Below are 23,468 nucleotides of genomic sequence, written 5' to 3' on the forward strand. Positions count from 1 at the left end.
CTATTACATAATTATAGCTTGAAGCAATTGATATAATTGCTAGCAAAATTATAGATACACAATTCATGTATATAAACACATATATATATTTGCATCAGAGGAAGGAAATAAATATTGAGAGAGAAGCTTAGAAATCTTTTCCTGTATTAGCCTTTCCGCAAAGAGAGCTTCCTTCCCATAATTCAAATTGGCAGAAAAGGTTTGCACTCTTTACTGCTTTTACTCTTCCTAATATTTTATCAAATGTCACATTCAGAAAGCTGTTGTTTAAACTATATATATATATATGTATTATTATAGAGGACCTTATACCTAAAAAAAAACAGTATGTAGCTAACGCTGGAGGTCTTCCTGTTTGCACACGCATGCATTTTTTAAAAGCACACATATAAGAGGAAGAAAACCAGTATCTAATATGTGTGTGTGTTCTAAAAGAAAATTCAAAAAATTCATTACACTTAGCAAAGCTCTTAACGATTCAGTCCACAGGATGGAAGTAGGGAAACACAGATGGTACAGTAGTTTCTGTGATGCTGACAGACATATGCAGGGACATACTACACAAACTAAAATGTTCTTTCAGACAAAAGAGGACAACACAAGCAGAACAGACTAATGGGCAAGAAGGAAAGGAGGGAATACTGTAAAGCCTGTGTCAGAGCAGTTGAACCACAGAGAATTAATTCTAGCAAGAGACACAAACCTCCCTGACTTTAAAGACAAGTTCTTCAACTTGAACAGGTCTGGAGAAACATCCAGTACATCATTTAAAAACAAATACAATGGAAAAACAAATTTTGCTAATTCCTTAATATATGCATAATCAAGTAGAATACTTTCACCTGATACACATGGACCAGCAATAACTCAGATCAGCTGCATTTTTCTACTTTAGAAGCCTGCATCACATTGTCAAAAGCAGTCACTTATAAAAATCAGTCCGCTCTCAGATCATTCTTATGTCATACATTTGAGTGGTACGCAAAAATTAAGATGCTTTTAATGTGCATACTATAGCATCTATTTTTCACTATCATATGAACTGTATTTTCAATTTCAGTGCTTTTAAGTTTTGAAGCAAATATTTTGGTTTTTAAAAGCTCTTTTACTCCTGCCTTGCTATGTTCTCTTCCTGTAGGCTACTGGTTTTTGTTCTACGGACAAGACCTGTTGTTTCCTTCATGTCTCCCATTAAGAAAGCTACATTACACGAGGTGGTTTGACTATTATTTACCAGTTTTCTCTTTATTTCTTCAGAGGCTTTGTCTTCTAATTCTCATTCTGAAGTTACACGTGAATCATTCTGATTTTCAGTGCTCTAGTCCTTCCTTTCTTCATATTCTTACTAATTACTCACCTGTATTCTTAATCCATCCATTTACTACTTTGTCTCTTCCCACTCAAATTGACAGTTTACATACACTGACAAATTATGTAACACAAGATGACAAGAGATATCCACAAGCACACCCTCAACCACAGCAAACACTTATTAGAAGCCTCAGAAGAGGAAGCTTAAGCTAACTACTCTATTTTGCTGCAGACTTAAAAAGTAAGCTCAAGGACTTTTACCACAGGTCAGCTGGACACAACTTGTTCCTTGTTAACTGGATCATGCATCTGAGCAATTATGATTTTTGGCCTGCAGCCCAGAACTACCTGGACAAGATACTAATTCTACCCTTTGGCTACATTTCTTCTACAAATCCTATTTCTGGCCCATGATTTCTTCACTATTTGTGAATATCAATAATGACCAAAATCATTGTGGTGAAAATCTCTCATAAAGGCCTCTTACACCGAGGAAAATGCATAAGACACAAAATGCAGAAAAATACATCTCTAAATCCTATCTTTTCATCTTAAATCCAAATTAAACACATTTTGCTTCTGCAAAAAAGGACAAGGGCAAAACAGAAGGAAAACTTTCATTGAAAGCCAATGATTTCTGATGATAACAGCAACTAAAACCTTCAAGTCTTGTCCTCATGCTTTGTGCCAAATTTCAGTTAGACTACAAAACACACATTAGTTAAAAAAAAAAACAACACAAACAAAACCAAAGCAAAATCATGCTTCCCAGTATGCTTACATCATTCAAGGAATTACATAAAGCAGGAGTTAACTACATCAAATTTGTAACTTAAAGTGTTTAACATTTTAATAAAAAATAGTATTTTAATTAAAGTAAAATTTTCACCAACAGCTAATAAATATGATAGGTAGTGGCAAGCAAAAGAACACTACAACTATTTACCTTGGCTGGATTCTGTGACTTCAGATTTTTGTGATGACTGCTTTGTTCCTTCTTTGCCTTTTTTTAATCTGCTCCTCTCAGCTGGAGTAGGCAGTTTTTGTCTGAGAGGTTTCAGTTCAAATGCCTGAAAGGCTATAACCGGAGTTTTCTCCTCAGGAGGTACTTCTTTTATAGCATCTGTTGTAATACTGTTATTATCTACAGGTACTTGGTCCTCAGTGTTTACTGGTTTATCAGCATCTTGTTCATTTTCTTCCTTGTTGCTCAAAGCCAGTCTTTCATCCTTATTAATGTACTCAAGTTCTAATTGTATCTGCTTATATTTCAAGAGCAGATCCTCAAAACTTTCTTCCGCAGAGTTTTCACTTTTAGAAGAGTAGTTCTGCTTTCTAGACGGGGACCTTCCAAAAGTTTTGGCTGAATTACTGGTCAAGAAAACTAAGACAAGAACATGTGGTGATATTACCACTGAACACTAAATTAAAACAATTGGAACTTAAGGATTATTCCCACATTTAATTTCATCTTAAGGTTAGCTTGGAAAATACGTTTTATACAGATGAACAGCAGACAAAAGATGCATCCATTATTATATATTGACAGCTTAAATAACCATTTTCTCAAACTAATGATTTAAAATATCCTACTTATGACAAGAATTTCATTAATTGCTGAGAAGTTGTGTCCCTTGCTCACACCATCCTCCCAGAAACAACAGCTGTAATGCTGAGACAATTCCCTATCACAGAGTCAGACTTCCAGAGTTCATAACTCGAGTATTAACTTCCCATCCGACATTCTGAAAAAGGTTAAATTCATTCTCACTCATTTTACCCTTTCACAAAATGCTGAGTCTAACCACAGCACAATTACACGCTGCAGAAACCGTAGCTCAACAAATGAAGTAGGGCACAGAATAATCACCAACTGAAGGGAATACAAAAAGTGGCTAAAGGCTTGCAACCAAAACATTCAAAAAACACTAAAAGAGGACTGGTAATTACTAACTGCTCAGAAAAGGTTGCCTATGCATGCCCAAGGGATAGATGTTCTTGACAACATGTTGTCCAGCGCAGGAAATGGAAATATTCTTAGGCAACTATCCAGAATAAAAGTTCTCACTATTAGAGGTTCACTTCCTCAAACCTTAACCTGACACTTGAAAAGCTAAATTATCCTGTAAAATAATCATGCTCGAGGGGAAATCTTCTAGCATACCGTATCAGGTTTAACTCATTTGACTTTCAGTATCAACCCCACTGTGATAAACATCTGACTCATGCTCAGTTATGTGAAGTGATTTTTCATCAACGTCATTTCTTAATACAGGGAGTAAAACTAACAGCTAAAATAGGTGTCCTCTGAACACAGACCTAATAAATCTACAGGAAGATAACTTTATATCTGTCTTCTGCTCACAACATGCACCAATAAATTGGATGCTTCATTATGTTAACATCTAACACAAGTATAAAGAATCTAGGTATGTATCCTACAAAAGCAACTTCTGTAGTATCAGAAAATGTTTTCCTATACAAGGCTTTCTTAAGCATCAGCACAAAAAGCAGAAACTAGTAAAGATAAACTACGTGAAATCCAGAAAGCAATCAAATCTATAAATATGCTGAAAATACCAAGAGATGTATGCAGTAACTGTAGCTCAACAAATGAGGTAAGGCACAGAAAGCAGTATAACACCAAACTGTGTAATAAACCTATTTGCCAAATTCACTTCCAACACATTTCTATTTCCAAAAAAAGATAGCTACATTAGTGATTTAGAGTCACACGAAAGGCTGAAGCTAATTAAGTGATTTAACAATCTATAATAATAAGTCTATTATTTGATATGGAAATACTTCAATAAATACTTCAATAAATTCTAGAGTCATCTAAAGTTGGGTAACAGGATAAAGCTTTGAGACTTTTTTTGTGCTCGGGATAATACAATCTAGAGCTAGAGCTCCCACAACAGTATTAAAGAGAAATTCTGTGTTTCACTTACATAGAAATTTTTTTTGTAAGTGGTTCTACACACAGAATGCAAAACTACGTTGAGTGCTATGAAAGGCAGACAGGCATATATACATTAAAATAATGGTTACTCTTCAATCAACAAGAGAAACTTCATCCCACAACCAAAAAAAGAGACCAACTGATGAAACTGGTGGTTTAGAAGAAAAACGTACACTGTGAAGAGTTCAGAATTCAACAGGAACAGAAAGTTATTTTTGTCCCATATTTCAGACTGAAAATTCCACAATTCTCTATTGAAGAATTTCTGCAGAATGACTATCCAACATCTTCATGTTAAAGCTGCTAGGAATTAAAAGAGAAAAGCCTATTAAAAGCTAACACCCAAAGCAAAGTAGTTCCACTGGGTCATTTACTCCTTTTATACATGTACTCCTGCAAGGCACTGTGCAAAGTGTTAGTTCCAAGGATAAAGAATAAAAGCCATCTCTCTCTTAGCAGACACATAAACATTTCACTTTCCTGAAGGAATTCCAAATACCACTCCAGGCCACAAGCCTCCATGTACCAGCTGATGTGAAGGTTTCTTCTGAAGTCACATGCCCATGAACTACACCCCTACTCGATTAATACTACCAACAAGGGGGTACCTGAATATTTAGAGACACTGTGATACTGAATCCTTCAGGTGGCAAGGATATGAAAAATACAGGAAAGAACTCACACTAAACAAAAATCATGGCCATTCCATAACTATATGATCCATAAACAACTGTATGTCACCTATTAAAGAGCAACAATATTAAAACCTTCTCTATCATGTTTAAACACAAGAGTGCACTTTAAGCACTGGGGAGCAGAGAAGACTTCTTCATTTCCTTCTTTTGGTTTGAAAATGGAATTACTGGTTTCTGAATGATCTTTTAATTAAAATGGAGGAGACTCCATATCATATTAACAAGCTTTGCAAGGTCTGCTTAGGATGATGAATACAATTCCCCTGAAAATTACTTGTTACACAGAAAGTAACCATTTTCTGGTACTCAGCACAACACTGCAAATAAAGATACTTTACATTCCATTTTCAGCACTAGAACTGTCTTACGGTGCGACCTTGGGCAAATCACATCTTCACTTGCTGCCTCTCAATGTTAAGATCCTCCAATGAACAGTTCTTATGAACACTTTAGTAATGCTGTAATTTTACCAAATCAGATTGACTAAAAGCATCTCTTATCTCTAGTTCACATATTCCATCCACATTTTTAAAAAATCCTAACATGGAAAAATAAATCTTCTATCTAAATTAACACAAGGATCCAACGAGTGGCTTTCAAAGCCTTAAGCACTGGCACAAGTAGGAAAAATTCCTATTCCTGGGATCAACCAGCACAGTCGAACAAACAATGCACATCCTTTGACTATAGGTAGAGAGGACAATAAAACACTGTATGATTCTGGAGAATAGGTTTCAACCACTAGTTTTCTCTCAGTGTTTTTTACACTTGTCTACATTTTCAGTTAGGCAACAATGCAGTTACATCAAGCTTCAGCATCAGGCTGCCCCTAAGTTAGACTCAGCATCAATTCTTCCTGGTTCTTCTATCGCAAACCTAGAAGATGAAGTATTTTAATAAAGTCACCTAAGCAACTCTAAGAGCAATTAGCAGAGAATATCCTACGCTGAATGTTGGGGGGGCCTTTATAGAGAAAGATGCATTTCCTATGTAACCCAAACTCCCATATAAACCACAATCTGTGTACACAGTCCCAATTCAACTTACATTTAAAGTTAGCTTTAGCTATGTGTAACAGCCTCTGAAGGGCTGGAAGCAAAAATGAAAAAACAGTGGATCCTTTATTGCCCAATGAGGGAAATTAACAAGCTTAAGGTTTTAGTTTTACAACCAAGCCACTTTAATTACACGCATTAAAACTGCCGCACAAAAGACTGACCCCGCTTCGCAATATTTACACTTCGGGCTAAAAAAGCAGCCACCTCGGATCCAGTCGACCAAGGCTTTGTTCCAGGATATACTTTTTCCCTACACGGGACTGATCAGCCAGCTTGCAAGCGAGGTCACGGCAGTAATCCGGCTTCCCAGCAGGCTCTCCTTGAGGAACAGGGCCTGCTTGGTGCCCCAGCCAAGCCCTGGGGCTGGAAGGGGAGCCTCCCTCTCCGTTAGGACTCCTCTACACGAGCACTAGCGCCAGAGCCGGAGGGCAGCCCGTCCCCTCCCAGGGCTTTCGGCCACGTAGCGCGGCACCGGCACTCCCAAGCCCACCCCAGCAGCACGGCGCCTCCCGCCTCCGCTCCCCCTCACGTCTCAAGGATACGTTTCCGCGGCGAGGGCTCCCTCCAGCCCTGGCTGCTACCGAACCCGGCACCGCCTCCCCCTACGGGCGGCCTCCCCGGAGGGTTGCCGCCCCGATCGCCACCGCCTCGGCTCCTACCCCAGCGACCTCCGCCCCTGCAGGGCCGGCCTCGAAAGCGGAATCGGTCCAGGGCATTGTGGCTGCGCTCCCAGAAAGAGAGCCGGGGGCCCGTGTCGGAGTGCGAGCCCGACGGCATCCGCGACGCCGGCATGGGCGGCGGATGGGAGCGGAAGGAGTCCTTGGGCCGATACCCGCCGTGGCCGTGCGGGTGCCCCATCTCCGGCGGGGGCTGGTGCCGCGACCGGGGGAAGGGGCGCCCGGAGGAGGAGGAGAGGGACATGCCGCCGCGGAGGCCGGGAGGCGGCCTGCGCCTCGAGTACGGCCTGCTGCCGACGAGGCCGCCGCCGGGCTCGTAGCTGTAGGGCCTAAAGCAGTTGTCATCGTCGCTGATTTCGCCGTCTTCCAGCTCCCCTTCTTCCTTCGGGGAGAGCCTGCTAGGATCCTGCGCCGCCTTCGCAGGCGCGGCCGCCGCCTGCGCGGCCGCCATGGGGCCCAAGCCAACGGTCTCGGCGCAGCAGAGCGCGGCACGGCCACTCCAGCCGCTCGGGCGGTTTCGCTTCCTGCGCGGAGCGGGGTGGAGCAGAACAGAGCGGGGCAGCCCGCCGCCACGCCGCGCCACACCGGCCCCGGCGGACTCTCGCGAGACCACGCCCAATCCCCCTCCCCGGGAGGGCAAGGCGCGGTACGTAGGGCAATGAAGAGGGGGGGGGGGGGAGGCGGGGAGCGCCTGGTGTTCTGGGTAATGTAGTTCCCGCTGCGGGGCGAGGCCGTGTATGGCAGGGGGCGGGGAAAGCCGGCGGCTCAGCCTATAGCGGGACAGTGGTGGAGAGCGGGCGCCAATGGGGGTTCGGCTCGCCATGTTGGTAAAGGAGGCCGCCATCTTGTTGAAGGGAATCGCCCGCCTGAGTAAGGGGCGTGGTGGGGCCATGTTGACTGGCTGTATGGTGGCGGATTGCGCTGCTCTCTGCCATAAGAGTGTTAATGACAGCCTCTTTTATCGCCGTCCGAGGCAGCGCCAACCACAGCGCTTCTGGGGCGCGGGTCTTCCTGGGCGCTCATGTGGGTGCTTGTTCTCCTGAGCCACAGCCCTTCCTTTGTCGTTGGGGACTGTGTCCTGCTGCCCCCGAGAATGGCGCACACGCTTATAAGGAAGGGAAAGCAGCGGGTGTTCTGGCAGTGCCCAGCATCCTGGTGTGCATCCAGCTGCCTCCCGGTAGCTCAACTGCTGTTAAATATTTAAAGGATGTTTCTGGGAAGCCTTCCTCACCTGTAGTTACTTTGAAGTTGGGATTGGCCCTAATGGCTTCTGTGAATGTAAAGTGAGCATCAGAGAAAGTAAAGCAGTTACATAAACTCCTTAAATCATTTGTCCGAATGTCACTTTCCCTGAGTATTGTGGTGCTGCCTCATTGGTGGGTTCAGGGTGTTGGCACCCTGTCAGGGTGCTGTCTGGTGAGCAGTGATTACTTTCTTGGGCAGAAGGAGAAACCTTATTTTAAATAAAGCCTGTCGGCCTTTCTAAGTCACATTGGTGTCTCCTCGAAAACTTACAAAACTTGACTTATAAAACTTGCAGCACCGACCCTGAGAGTTTCTTTGCAAAGGCCAGGTTGGACAGGGCTTTGAGCAGCCTGGTCTAGTGGAAGGTGTCCCTGCCCAGGGCAGGGGATTGGGACTAGATAATCTTGAAGGTCCCATCCAACCCAAACCATTCTGTGATTCTACGATCATGCATGCTAAATGTCTTTGCAGACTTGCCATGGTTCTCAAACTTGGAGAAGGACTGCCGCCTTTTTGTTCTTTTCTTGAGGGTGAATTACGAAGGGTTGGTGGTTTTGGGTTTAGGGGTTTTTTTCAGTGAATAATGTGCTGTGAATGCACAATTACAAAAATGAAAACTCAGTATCATGTTGCTATTTATTTTTCTTTGCCTTTCTCTCTAGATTTCTTTAGATCCAACAAGAATAGGGTGAGTGGATAATGTATATGCTATGTACAGTCCAAAATGTGCCAAATAAACGTACTTTTTTTTGAACAAGACACTTTGCATCCTCTCTCTTGTTTTGACTTAACTGGACAAACTGCCTGACTCAGAATAGATACCATTCCAATGTCTGGGCTTTGTACAAAACTCAGGGTAATGGAATGTATATATTGTGTCCTAAATTTCTCTGATTTCTTCTATTTAGAACAGTGTGGGTTCTATTAAGATACTTACAAGGAAGAATGAAGCAAGTTAAAAGTTTGGGTTTGGTATTTAAGGGTGGGAAGAAAGGGGAGCAGAGATGGAGGATTTCCTGATGGTATAGGGAGGTTGGAACTAGGTGATCTTTAAGGTTCCTTCCAACCCAGATCATTCTGTGATTCTGTGTCTATCATATTGCAGTAGTTAGTGTGTTGTGTCAATTCTTCAATTCAAACAAGATGTTATCTCTAGAAATCATGGTTCATCGGCGGCTTACGCTATTTTACATATCCCACAGTACTAATACCACCTGCAAATATGACACAGGACCTGCTTAATACTTTCTGAAGTAGCAGCTGGAGCTCAGGCAGGTTTCTTAAACCGTGCTCAGTGCCTATGTTTGTCTCTGAAATCTGATACACCGTAGTTACAAAGAAGTTTCAATATCACTACATCTAAGCTGCAGAAATTTCCCTCCTAGCAGACATTTGTTTACTTGGGCGTCACAGAGCTTTGCATGTATCTGGTTCCAATTTCCTTTGTACAGTTACCTTTATTTCTAAGTGTTTTACACACCGGTAGGGAATTAGTATCAGCATCTTTTAGAGTGGGAAGGAAAACGTTTATAGAACTGAAATTGCAAAATAGCAGCATTTCCTATGGGAAATTAACCTGATGTGGGTATTCCCACTCTTATTGATTGTTACTGCATGTTTGCCTACAGTTCATCCAACAAGTGTGCTGAATTTATTCAACAATGCTATATGAGCTGTATTATAAATTTCTAGTTGAGATACGTAACCATCTGAAAAACAAGATTCTGAGACTCTTCCGGTGGTTTTGCGTATCCTGTAGTATCATATGTCCCTTCTTTTATTTCAGTCATCTCAGACCGCCTGCTTTTTGTTCTTGTCTGGTGCAATCAGGCAAGTAATTTTATGTCTAAATGTTCAGGAAGAAGCAGATTCATCAACTGTATTCATCACTGTTAATAAATCAGGAAATCAATAATGTTAAATTATCTTTTGTAAAGGGAATAACATGGCATGTGTAAAAAGAATGCGTTGATCTGATGGTTTTGGTATGTACTCATTTGAACAAAAGGCTATTTGGAAACTGCAAGGGAGCTCCAATTCAAAGAGAAAACATTAAGACATTTTATCTTAGCTGCATTTGACTTCATGCCTTTGAAAGGGATGACATTGCTGCTGGAGAATAAATTTTTGTGTTAAATGCTGAAAATGTTTTCAGTGAAGTACCATTGGGATAATTTAAAAATACAGGAAAGCATACATCTTAATACAGGAGCACAGAATTTGATTTATTCTTTATCACACTCCCTGAATATTACCTGCACTTCTAGACAAGGTGTGCTGGTTTTGGCTATGGTAGAGTTAATTTTCTTCATAGTAGCTGGAATGGGGCTATGGTTTGGATTTGTGCTGAAAACAGTGTTGATAACACAGGGATGTTTTAGCTGTTGCTAAGCAGCAACAGCTGACACAGAGTCAAGGCCTTTTCTGCTCCTCACCCTACCCCACCAGCGAGCAGGCTGCGGGTGCACAAGAAGAAGCTGGGAGGGGACAGAGCTGGGACAGCTGACCCCAACTGACCAAAGGGGTATCCCAGACAATAAGTTGCTGAAATTTGTGTCCATAAGCAGCTAAGACCCCTAGAATTAACAAGGTCTCTTCCTGTGACTCAGGACTCAGCTGGTGCAGTTGGTAACAAGTAACAAGTCTGTATTTAAACATAAATACAAAAGGTCACAGTGTGGTTACAGAGCCTTAATGCAACTAAGACTCATCTGCATATTTTACAAATGTGAACTACAACCATTAGTGCAGCTATCCTAACCACAGCATTATTATTTCTGTTGAAGTTTTAAATATCCCTGACATAAAAAAAATCACCATATTTTAATTTTCTCATGATATGTGTTTCAGGCTCTTTATCCAGAGTTGAAAACCAATACCGAGTTAGTGGTCTCAATGATGTTTTCGCTTTAAGTGACCTTACTTCTGGTCCACAAAACATTAAAAAAAAAAATCAAAGTTTGAGGCAGAAAATTAGTGATATGTTTACCACTTAAATGGTTACAAGTAAGATGGAATCTTGTTTTTTCAGAAGCACAATCTGAGCTTTAAGGACTGGGCAACATTTCAGGATATAAAAGATATTCGGTATCCTTTGGTACTGTAGTGTTTGTCTGAGGCTAACTATCTGATTATTTTTTTTCCATTCCTGCTTTGTAAGTGTCAATTATGATTGTCTGACACCAACACAAGCCTTAATCTAGCCAGGTTTAAGCTTAATTCACTTTTAAATTGCAACTTGTATTGGTGTATTTGGTCTGGCTGGGATGGAGTTTCTAAATCACAGCCTGTATGGTTCTGTGTTTTGGGTTTGTGGCTAAAACAGTGTAGGTGGCATAGCGGTGTTTCAGCTGCGGCTGAGCCCTGCCTGCCCAGCATCAAGGCTCCCTCTTTTTTACAGTCTGCCCAAGCCCATGCACGGGCTGGTGGTGGGAAGGAGGTGGGGAGGGGACACAGCCAGGACAGCAGACTCAAACCGGCCAAAGGGATATTCCACACCATGTAACCTTGTGCTCAGTAATAAAAAACAGCAGAGGAAGAAGGTATGTGGTGGGGGAGTTGTCTTCTAAGCTGATGGTGCTCAAAGACTGGCTCGGCATCAGTCTGCTTGTGGGCACTGGCAAGTGATTCTCTTTGCGATGCTTGGTTTTGTATTCTTTACCTTCCCTATTAACCTGTTTTTTATCTCAATCCATGAGTTTTCTCACTCATGACAAAGGCATTCTACAGAAATATTTGAACACTATAGATTGTATTTCAATTTCTAAGAATTATGAGAAAATAATGGAAGATTGGTGAGGAGGATTGTAAACACGCTCAAGTGACTTGCAGCTGAGGTGTCCAAAACACATATATCATATGAATTGTTGTTTAGCCTTGTGTGTTGGACAAGTAGAACATCTGTGTTTAGATAACATAGACCTGTGATAGACAGAGGCACCCTATCAAACATGCTTGAGATTCTTGCCCTGCTGTAGATCAGAGCATGGTGGTAAACTGTGCCTGTGTGAATCCTTGATAAACAGGAGAAAACACTGGTGCCTGTGTCCCCACTTCTGTACCGCTGCCCAGGTGCTCCTTCAGGGATCCCCCAGCTGGCAAAGTGATGGAAATTACTTTGCATTTTGTCTGTGGTTTTGTGGTTGTTCCTGCATCCTGCCAATGCCGGCTCACACAATGTTCAGTTAATCCATAATTTGACACTATGCAAGTTGAATTTCACATAATGCTGTTGTTTCCTAACTCATTTCCTGTTTTGTTTGTTTGTTTGTGTATATAACAGAAACATGTGTGAAATCTTCCTAATAAGAAAGGAGTTTTATATCCAAGAAGAAACATCCATCTCCAAAAGAAACATGAAATGTAAACAGGTTCTTACTGAATGCAGTTAATGCCTTCAAAAGACATGTGAAAGTCAAAAGAAGTAAAAACTAGAGACAGTAACATTGAGAAAAAGAATAAAGAATCACATTCAAACAAGAGGCAGAGCTGCACAATGATAGATGGAAATACTTGCCTCATGAGAAGCTCAAAATCAAGTAATACTTCACCAAGAGATACAACTGAGCAAATTACATTAAATGCCTTAAGGAATCTTCCCTGGGATGAGTTAAAAATACAACATAGAAAGATGTATTTATAAGAGATAGGAGATTAAAATGAGATCTTTTGCAGAAGACTATTTATAAAAGCTTTTAAAATCAAAAAGTAGTCTGTAATCTTTACCTTGGTATTTATGGTGAGTTAGTGCTAAAATATGAGTAAGTCACATTGATATGCTCTCAGATATTCACTCAGTGATGAGAAAAAAATCTCCTTTTTATGACTGTTTTATTATTCAATAGCTATTGAAGACATCTTTAAAATCTGGCAGGTGTTAGAATGTGATTTTAGGTTTCCACCTTAGGTAATAATAATGTCTGATGGAAAAGTTGATTCTATGAGTTCTGTCTTTCCCAAAGTGCATACAAGAAGCTTTTTGCTTTTAGAAGAGGCTTTCTATTTAGAAACATAAAATAATCACTGCAGTTAACTTCAGATGGAACACACTCAAGCAGCAGTTAACTTCCTCCTGTTAGATGTTGCTAAAAAGAACGGCACTTTTCTCTAGGGAACCTCAGCGTCCTTTCCTTTGTCCCCAGAGCTCTGCAACTGAGGATCCTGCATTGGTACTTGAGAGTCTGGACAAGCCTCTCTATAAGGACTCAAAGAAATGAATGGCATGCTGAGGAGAAGTAAGCAAGCAAGGTCAGAAACCGAACCATAGAACTCGTGCCCTCTTTAAATCAAAGAAGACTGTAGGCTTTTCTTGTTGAGTTTGTATTGTAGTTGAAGCTTGTACTTATATTGTACATCTAGCCCACGGTTAACCGCAACAACTGTGGTAGTGTGCAGTGCTTTTTTCTTTGCCCTTTGATGGGATGATCTGATTTCCTTAATTCTTCAAATTGTGGACATGGTTGACCAAAATAAAGAACTAGAAAGATCTTGCAGTGTTTTCCTTTCATTTCCCATTCTACCATATGCACATAATTTTACTAATCAAAAATATCTTGGGAGTTTAACTCCTCTTCAGATAAAAGAATAAGAGAACCATTATTTATAGTATGTGGATGCTACAGCCAATTTTATGTTAGAGATATTTAACAGTTCAAATGTCTGGTCATTTTTTACACTTTGATACGTATGCGAGCACATAAGTGCAACATTTTCAATTGGTATTTTCATGTTTTTCCTAAATGCTTTTAAAATAATTCAGATAGTACTTAAAACAGAAAATCGGAAACTAAGGGCTAAAATTAGCGTGATTTAAAATAACCAATTTTACTTCTTCTATTCGACAGGTAAGTACTGCAGTGGGTTGGGTTGCACACAGAATGTTGGAAGGGGAGAGAAGTGAAAAAATAAAACTCAAATTAATTTGACAATATTTTTTCCTGAAGAGGTGGATGAAACTTTACTATAGCATTTTCATCTATATCAAGGTACAATTCCTTTCTTTTTGTTAAAAACACTTTAGAAACATATAGTTTTTCTCAGTTCTTAAAATTCCTCAATATAAACATTTTTAATGTACTATTTGCTACAGCATATACTCAGAGCAGAGGATAACAAAATTGGTGTTGGACACAAGTCACAAGTTAGTTGTTGCAACAAGAAAAGGAGCCATTAATAAACATCTTTTTGGATGGAGGGAGTGAAGGGTTACAAGAGGATGCTTGTTTATTTGTGCTGGTCACAAGTGAAGATGACCAGAGGGGTGGCGCACCTCTCCTGTGAAGACAGGCTGAGAGGGTTGGGGTTGTTCAGCCTGGAGAAGAGAAGGCTCCGGGGAGACCTTAGAGCAGCCTCCCTGTACCTAAAGGGACCTACAAGAAACCTGGGGAGGGACTTTTTACAAGGGCATGTTGTCATAGGACATGGGGTAATGTCCATGATTTAAATAGGCTCCCAAGACAGTCTGTATAGAACATGAGGTCAGCTCACAGTTTTGTGAACTATCAAATAAACATCTAGTATCATTAGACAATCAATGACAATTAATAGTTTTGGTACGATTACTCTGTCGCATGTAGCATGATGTGTCTGCTTTCAAGTAACAAATATTCCCAGGGGCAACTAATCCTAGGTAGTGGGTAGGAGTTGGAGCTTCATGCACATCTCTATTGGATCAAGTCAGATCAGTTCCCATTTGTTGCCAGTGGGGATGACAAGGAATTTCTGCCCTCTGGGGATTCCAAACTGGTCTTTTTACTGACAAATTACATGCTGTAGGAAGCATGGTGACACCTTCCCTAGAGTAATGAGGGATATGAGAACACGCCCAGCATTTTGAAACACATAAGTCTTTAGATAATGGTAGGCCAACTGAAGAAAGGTATTTTAATAGTTTATGTTGAGATATAAAGACTTTGAACTCTTGGAGGACAGTGTCTTTATGGGTTCCCTTCTCTTGATCTTGAGTCATCTGTGTGCCCCTGACTGGCAACTAAGTTCCATGCAGGTGGTCACTCTCCCCCTCCCCAGTGGGATGGGGAGGAGAATTGGAAAAAAGTAAAACCCACGGGTTGAGATAGGAACAGGTTAATAACTGAAATGAAGTAAAATGTAATAATATATAAAAATAGAGAGAGAGAGGAATAAACCCCAAGACAGACAAGCGATGCACAATACAATTGCTCACCGCCTGCTGACTGATACCCAGCGCCACCTGAGCAGCAATCACTCCCTCCTGGCTGACGCCCCCCAGTTTATATCCTGAGCATGACATAGGAATACCCCTTTGGCTAGTTCAGGTCAGGTGTCCTGTCTCTGCCTCCTCCTGGCTTCTTGTGCCTCTCCTCACTGGCAAGAGCATGAGAGACTGAAAAGTCCTTGATCAGGAAGTGTTGCTTAGCAACAACTAAAACATCAGTGTGTTATCAGCATTGTTCTCAGACTAAAGCCGAAACACAGCACTGCACCAGCTACTAGGAAGAAAATTATCTCAGCTGAAACCAAGGCAACCTGTGAGTGAATAGTCCTCACACATTTCATTAGAGCCTTGCAGTAATGCAGCGTAACATCATCAGTCATTTATAGCTTGGATCTACGTGGTGGCTTAGTTGGGGTATGCAGTAACCTTATGGGTTTACTTACAAGAACTTCATATGGGGATAGTGCGTGGGTTTTTATTCCCAGTGCTCTTGATGTATATTGGGACCAAAGGTAAAGCATTTGGCCATTTTAGGCCCATTTCTTCACAAATTTTGGCCAGTATATTTCTTACACAGAATTCTTCCTTTCAGCAGCTCAACTGTGTAAATGATGTAGGCTTCACAGACCCCCTGGACAGCTTGTCCTGTGAAATGAGTCTCCTGATTGCTATGTAATACAAGGGGTATTCCAAAATGAGGCATTCACTCAAAAGTTTCTTGGTGATTGTAGTGGTTTAACCCCAGCTGGCAACTAGGTACCACCCAGCCACTCACTTGCCCCCTGCCCCAGGTAGGATGGGGAGGGGAATTAGAAAAAAGGTAAAACCTGCTGGTGAAGATAAGAACAATTTAACAATTAAAATAAGGTACAATATAATAATAATGGCAATTAGAGATAAAACAAAAACCCACAACATTGGTGCACAATACAATTTTCACCATCTGCCAACCGATGCCCAGCCTGCCCCTGAGCAGCGGTTGGTGGCTCTCATCCAACTCCCCCCAGTTTATATACTGGGCATGATGTGCTGTGGTATGCAAAGGAATACCCCTTTGGCCAGTTCGGGCCAGCTGTCCTAGCTGTACTCCATCCCAGCTTCTCGTGCCCTTCCTCACTGGCAGTGCATGAGAGACTGTGAAGAGATGGTTGGCAATAAATAGGGTTGCAGACCTTTGGTGGAAGTACAGACATGTCCTGATTTGGCTGTGATAGAGTTAATTTTCTTCCTAGTAGCTGGCACAGTGGTTTGGCTTTAGTCTAAAAATAATGTTGATAACAACGTTTTAGTTGTTGCTAAGCAATGCTTAACCCTAAGCAAGGACTTCTCATGCTCTGCCAGAAAGCAGGTGCACAAGAAGCCAGGAGGGAGCACAGCCATGACAGCTGACCCACACTAGCCAAAGGGGTATTCCATACCACAGCTCATCATACTCAGGATATAAACTGGGGGGAGTTACCCAGAAGGCCCAGATTGCTGCTTGGCTCATGCTGGGTATTGGTCAGCAGGTGGCAAGCAATCGTATTGTGCATCACTTGTGTTTTCTGAATTTTCATTTCTTTTTTTTTTTTGTTCCCTATTATAATTATTGCTATCGTAGGTATTATTTCTATTATTATTACATTTTATTTCATTTCAATTATTAAACTGTTCTTATCTCAACCCGTGGGTTTTACCTTCTTTCAGTTCTCCTCCCCATCTCACCCAGAGTGGGGAGAGTGAGCAAGCAGCTGCGTGGTACTTAGTTGCCAGCTGGGGTTAAACCACAACAAGACAGCACACCCCAAAGCTGGGTGTCCTGTGGAGCTGCTGGAACAGGACCCATCTACACAAAGGGTTACGTCTGGCTTCTGTAGGGGAACATCTCTGATGTCATGGAGTGGTGCCAGGGATTGTTCTGTAACAGAAAGATGGCTGTGGCAGTCTCCATAGGCAGAGGCAGGACATAATGCTGCAGGGTTAAGGACAGAACAGCAAGATAAATGTTGGCTGCTGACATGAGTAGTTTCATTGGAAAATGTGTTTGTGCGAGTTGGAAATATGCTAGGGTTTCCTTTTTAAAAGGAGGGTGGAGAACAGCACGTTAGGGGATGACCCAGGACCAGAGTATCCAGTGTTTTTTTCAATCAAAAAAACCCCACCAGCAGTGACTTACTGTGATTTCTTTTGTTTGGGTTTTGGTTTGGTTTTCTTTTTCCCCATTGGATGTCTTTTCATACCAGCTGAAAAAGACATCCCACTAGACCAGGGCCACCAGGTTGCCTATTTGTACTATTGAAAATATCACCAAGAGAACCAGACTTCCAAAAATTAACACCTCATAAAAGTTATATTAAAAAAAAAAAGGAGTATGCATGTTACTTCTCAGTTGGTAGGTGTGAAAACGTTGGGATTGCAGTCTCAGAGAATTAAATTGATCTGTAAAGGTGTATGACATGACCTCTGTGCCAGGGCATTTTTTTCAGCTTTTCCTGCAGCACTTTACCATTATTCTTCAGTCTAATCTGAACTATGAATATGTAGGAAAATTAAAGAATTTTAAGTGTTTTGTCCAGCTCCAGACACTTTTTCTTTACACTATCTTGAGAAAAACCCAGGAATCTTAACTCATCAACAAAACAGAAGTGGAAGGGGCTGACATTCACAAAGGCCCCAGTTTAAAGCACAGCAGGCTAATATTTCACTTTGCCTGTACTGCTAAATAAGTGGGGTTGGGTCCAACCCCTGACCCCAGGGCCAACTGGATTTTAGGACTAGCCCATTCTTCAGGGACCTCCTGGAAACAGCTCATTGGAGCAGTCCAAATACAGCTGGAGAGTATGTTTACAATTACACAGTATTACTTACTGAGAGGTCAGTGCTCGAGCTGCACCCAGGTGCTCTTTATTTATTTAGCAGTATAAATTTACCATCAAAGCCTTCTCTCAGTTTATGGATAAAGAAAAATTACTGGTTGTTTTGGTTCGCCTAATGACCATGGCTTCACAGGGTAGACACATTGCAGAAATCTCCTTCTGTTAATTAATAGAACAGTGGCTTCCATAGGCTGAACTTAACTTTAATACATACACCACAGTGTCCTAAGACAATGAGTATCTGAACATCACACCATGAGGCATTTCTGCAAAAGTTTCAGTAGCTTATATCAGGCAGCAGCTACTAGTGGCCTGATTATTGTATAGGGAACTTTTCATTACCAGTTACATTTTGGATGTGTTTTCTAGTGAAACTGTAAGACCAGTTTTCAGGGGAAAAAAATGAGCAGCTCTCTGTGTTGCAGTACTGATTCTGAAAGAGGTCTTGAGTTGCAAGACATAAATCTAAAGACTTTGACAAAAGTACTTTTAGGTTTGAATCTTAGGCAAAAGTACAATTGCACAATACATTTGCTCACCACCCACTGACTGATGCTGAGCCCAACCCAAGCAGCGATCGGTGACTCCTGGTCCACTCCCCCCAGTTTATATACTGACATAACATCGTATGGTGTGGAATTTCCCTTTCAGTTGGTCAGTTGGGGTCAGCTGTCCTGGCTGTGTCCCCTCCCAACTTCCTGTGCACCCACAGCCTGCTTGCTGGCAGGGCACAAGAAGCTGAAAAGTCCTTGATTTAGTATAAACACTGCTTAGCAGCAACTAAAACATCAGTGTGTTATCAGCGTTATTCTCACACTAAATCCAAAACACAGGACTGTACCAGCTACTTGGAAAAGATTAACTCTATCCCAGCCAAAATTAGACAATATTCCCCCACCCAGCAAGTCAGAAATACAGTCTTTTCTGAGATTAAACCACTGGTACCATAGTGTTTTGCACAGAGATAGGGTGCTCTGCAACTTTAATACCGATTTCTGACACTGGGTGGATCTCTGAAGTCAGGAGAACATGAAAAGAAGTCTTTAATTGACACTCTCTTTAGCATGAGAAGAGTGGACTTGGCTCCACCCTGTTTGTTAACGTCTTGATTTCTCCATTTTTCATCTGCTTCACAACAGGATTATTTACTGTGGCATCACTTTACTGTTTATGACTGAAAGAATGGGAATAAATTACAACGGCAAAGAAGCAGAACAGCCAGTTAAATATTCTTTCTGATGAGAAACTTTGGTTGCTGAGAACATTGGCAATCTGCAGTTCATCAAAGGACTTAAACTGATCTTGCTTTTGAAATACTTTATCTGCGCCAGTTCTATTGAATGCGGACTGAACAGAAATCTTGACAGGTAAGGGATATTTCTGCCTAACTTTTGAGTGCGCATTGTTACAGCCATCTCTTTTAGGTAAAACCTTCCTTCCATACTCTGTAGTTTTAGTTTTCCAGAATGTCTTCACATTTCATACTTAATTACCCAGTTTCTAAAGCAAAAAAAGTCTTTGGCTTTTTAACAGTGTTTGAAGTTTGATATGCAGGTGTTTCTCCTGAGTGAAACACGACTAAAATTCTGTATTATCAAAATAAAAAATATTGTATTTGCATGAGTAAAGTATTTAATGATACAAAAATTGCTCTTTATTGAAAAGCCAATGTCCTGAAATCCAGTTTATTGGAGAATAGTGAACCCAATTTCAATCCTTGTTCTCCTTAGTTTTGTGAAGACAAGTAAGGACATTGGTCTTCTACATGCCCAGTAATTTCCAGCCCATTAATTCACTTGAAGGTGAGCGCACTCAATTTTTTTGATGTAACCGTCATGTCTGCAACCTAAAATCTCCTTTTGAGCTCAGTTCATTTGATCTTGCTGACAAGAAGACAGCAAGAAGAAAGAGATTTCTTCTGTTTGCACTGAAATCTGAAAATTGGCATTGAGGCGTGTTGGACCACCCACTTCACACTTGTCAATCCACTCATTGTATTACCCCTTCTACCTTCCTACCTATGTGCTGCTTCTTGCTGGAGTCATTCAGGAGAGCTTTTTCTACCCTCTGAGGGTTCTTCCCATGTTCCAGCCTATCTGCACAGGTATTTCCCAGGCATTCTGCCTGCCCTTCTTTTCTCAGCAATCCTCATTTTTGCCCTAGACTTTTTAGTTTGTTTTTTATTTCCTGAAGCCACTGATCTTTTATATGAAGCCCCAGCTCAACAATTTCATAGCTCACATCTGCTCTTCCTCTGGACTGCATTCCCAAGCATTTTCCTTTTAAAAACCTACAGCTTATGTTTTCATAGATATTTGGGCACCCACTTCCATCTCAAATCAATGGGAGCTTAGCAAACTTGTCAGAATCCAGGCCTAGTCACCTGGAGGACAATACCTTTCATTAAGACTTTATTCCATGTCTAGATTTAGCTTTGTTTCATCCTCATGTCCCCCAGTATTTCTTACAAATTATTTTAAACACAGTAAAAAGTAATCTTAAATCTTTAGCAGTATTTACCAGAATTGTCCAATTCTGCTAAATACCCTAAAGGTAAATGTGACCTAGTTCTTTTGCTGAAAATTATAAATCTATGATCTATGTAGAAAAAAAAATATGCATAGTTCTATCACTTCTGCTCAGTCTGCCTAAACAGGTCAAACTGCTAATTTGAATCACTATGTATGGCAAGTTACACCCACTTGTGTTGAGGCAGACGTGGAAGGACATGTGTTTTTACAGGCTAAAAATGTATGTAACTTAATGGTTCTGAATCATTTAAAAGTTATCTAAATCTAAAAGCCAGTCAATCCTGTTCCCTTGCATAGCTATTATTCTGTCAACACAGACTATGGTTTACCTAGTGCGGTGATACAGAACAACGATGCAGCTTTGATGTCCGTCCCATGGTTGTTCCCATGCACCACATGTTGGTATTCATTTCTTAAAGCAGTTCTGGTGTGCATGAGCTAGATTCCTCCTGGAGGAGCCTAACCTCCCAGTTTCTCTCCAGACACACTGAAAGGCTTGAGGGGTCTGACCCCACATGTGGACCACACCATAGCAAATACCTAACAAACGCCAACAGTCGTTTCCAGTAGTGTCTGCAATTTGGTAGGCATTTTCACAGGTGACTACTAATTTTGGGTGCTCTACTTAAAATGGGTATTTACCTGCAGTATGACACTTTTCCTTCTATTTTCTGTAAATTATCTAATGACACTATCACCATAAGATTTTACAGTCTTACTATTTTGTCTTTTCTGTAAGTGTGAATATTATTCAAGGCCCTTGCCAGTAGCTATACATACTGCAATGTTAACAATGTTCAGAGATTTTTAATTTCATGTATTTAACAGTATTTTGTCTTCAATTTTCTTTTTTATTAAAAAGACAAGTTTAAAAATGAAGAATAGAAAAACTTTAAATTAGTATTTAAGTTTCAAGCTATATTACTCATAATGCATTCTATCAAGCACAAAAACTATACAGGCAACTGATAAGAAGCAGGAATATTCCATTAAGTAAATATATATACATATATAAATTCTTGTGGAGTGTTACAAGGAAAATACAGCATAAAAGCTCATGTCCAAGCATGGTGTTTTCTCCTGTAATAGCCAAGTTAAAGAAAGTAGTAAAAATCAAGATCATTGAAGCAGTTCTTTTTCCTTCATTGTCCTATTAACTGTAAGACAAACAATACTCATCTCCAAAGACAATTTTAATAGCTTTATCTGTTTTTAAAAACCAATGGCCAGCTCCCTTTATCTTTCTTTTATCTCTACTATGAACAGAATCTTTTATCCTGTAAAAAAGACTATGGAGGGAGGTGAAATGGATTACTCCATGGTCAGATCAGCATTTCCTATTGATTTTATACCATTAAGAAAAAAAAATAGCATAACAAAAACAGAACTCTCACAAACATGAATAACGTTTTAAACAGTTTAGAGAAATTTAGAGTACTATCAGAGATACAAAAAGGTGGAAAAGCAAAGCAAAACAGAAAGTCTACTTCTACTTCATGAAAATTTAGAAATGTTATGCTATATTATGGCAAACCTACTAAATTCTAATGTATTCCTAGGAAAAGAATGAATGTAAAAAGTGATTAGTATGCTATGTACAGTAACATGCTATTATCTTCAGTTGGTCATGCTACCTTTAATCATCTCGCATTCCTGTCTCCTATTAAATCATATTTATTTTCACTTGTAGACTCTGCGCTGGTTGTGCTTTGCCATCCTGTAGATCTGGGAAAATGGTAAGAAGGAACCCTTCTTTTAAAAATTGGGCAGCCTGTAATTCTAACAATATTTTTTTTATTTAAACTTCTCAGATTTTTATTTCAAGTAATTGTATGGGGAAACATGGGGAAGAGATTTCAGGTCTGTTTGTCTCAAGCAACTGTTACTTGCCTTTTTATTAATTATCAAGCTTATCAATATTATTAGATGTGAATTGGGAATGTGTTTTTTAAGAAGTAAAAAATACTTCTTAAATGTATGATGTATTGCGTGTATTATATAATACTCTTCTTACTGATCAAGATGGCATTTTAAGTACATGAATTCTAAATTCATGATATTGTAAACATCTAGATGGATGCGTAATTTAAATTAAAAAAAATCCTCCCAAACAACACTTTCACCCATTGAAGGTGTTGTGATTTTATTGCTAATTGTTATTGCAGGACCTAGTAAAAACAAAGGGCAACATCCAGAAAAGAGGACTTTAAACATACTATTTGGGCCAATGACCGTAACTGATGTAGATGTTACTTTCAAAAATGTGGCAGCTACTTTCAGTTTCTAAAAGTGGAAAGAAGTCCAACTTTGGGTTCCTTTCTTTTTCATTTTCTAATCTTCTTGTAACATTCCATATGTACCAAGTGACTGCAGGAAAACTTGTTGGTTCCATATAATAGAAAAAACTGAAAGAGGGATGTATGAAGCCCATTTAGCAAAAGACTCAGAGCTAAAAGAGGAGCCAAAGCCAACATCATTCACAGTGCTTGCTACAGATTTCATGACTAAAACCACCTTTCTCACCCCAGGCGCTGAGAGCAGTATATCCTTTGCTTTTCTTGTTCATGTAAGCTCCAGGGAGCAGCGTCTGTGGCTTTGAGCCAAGACGTAAGGTTTGTGGATAAGCCAGTGCAATAGTCTGGCATGTCTCTAAATCAGTGCAAGTGCTACTTAACACAGGTATGGGGATCCATGAAAGAAGCTGAAGGATCCTTTAGAGCACCACAAACCCATCCCCTCTTTGTAGCAGCTTGTGTATTACCATTAACCATGGTCCCATGGTTGTACAGTCCCAGGTATCAGCCAGGGGTTTATGATTCCTGCAGGAACCCCCGTTTCTCCACCAGAAAATCCAGTATCAGTCTGTTACTGTTTAGAAAACAAACAAACAAAAAAAGCAATAAATTAAATAATTAATCTCAGTTAAGGGTGTATTTGAA

At 40.5% G+C, this 23,468-nt stretch overlaps 1 protein-coding gene across 6 annotated transcripts in view; it reads right to left on the minus strand.

Annotated features, from left to right (window-relative positions):
* ZFC3H1 (zinc finger C3H1-type containing) overlaps positions 1-7,322 on the minus strand; it is a 42,463-nt gene extending 35,141 nt beyond the window's left edge. For 5 of the 6 annotated variants that reach the window (XM_030478272.1, XM_030478274.1, XM_030478273.1 and 2 more), the window contains exons 1-2: positions 6,569-7,322; positions 2,258-2,674 (exon numbers count right to left, since the gene is read on the minus strand). In XM_030478272.1, the coding sequence (XP_030334132.1) occupies positions 2,258-2,674; positions 6,569-7,154 (1,003 nt within the window). In that variant the 5' untranslated portion in view covers positions 7,155-7,322. The remainder of the gene's footprint in view (positions 1-2,257; positions 2,675-6,568) is intronic. The other variant, XM_030478271.1, reaches the window with a different exon arrangement.
* Positions 7,323-23,468: the final 16,146 nt, after the last annotated feature.

The sequence above is a fragment of the Strigops habroptila genome, chromosome 3 (genome assembly GCF_004027225.2).
Source record: "Strigops habroptila isolate Jane chromosome 3, bStrHab1.2.pri, whole genome shotgun sequence".
NCBI lineage: Eukaryota > Metazoa > Chordata > Aves > Psittaciformes > Psittacidae > Strigops > Strigops habroptila.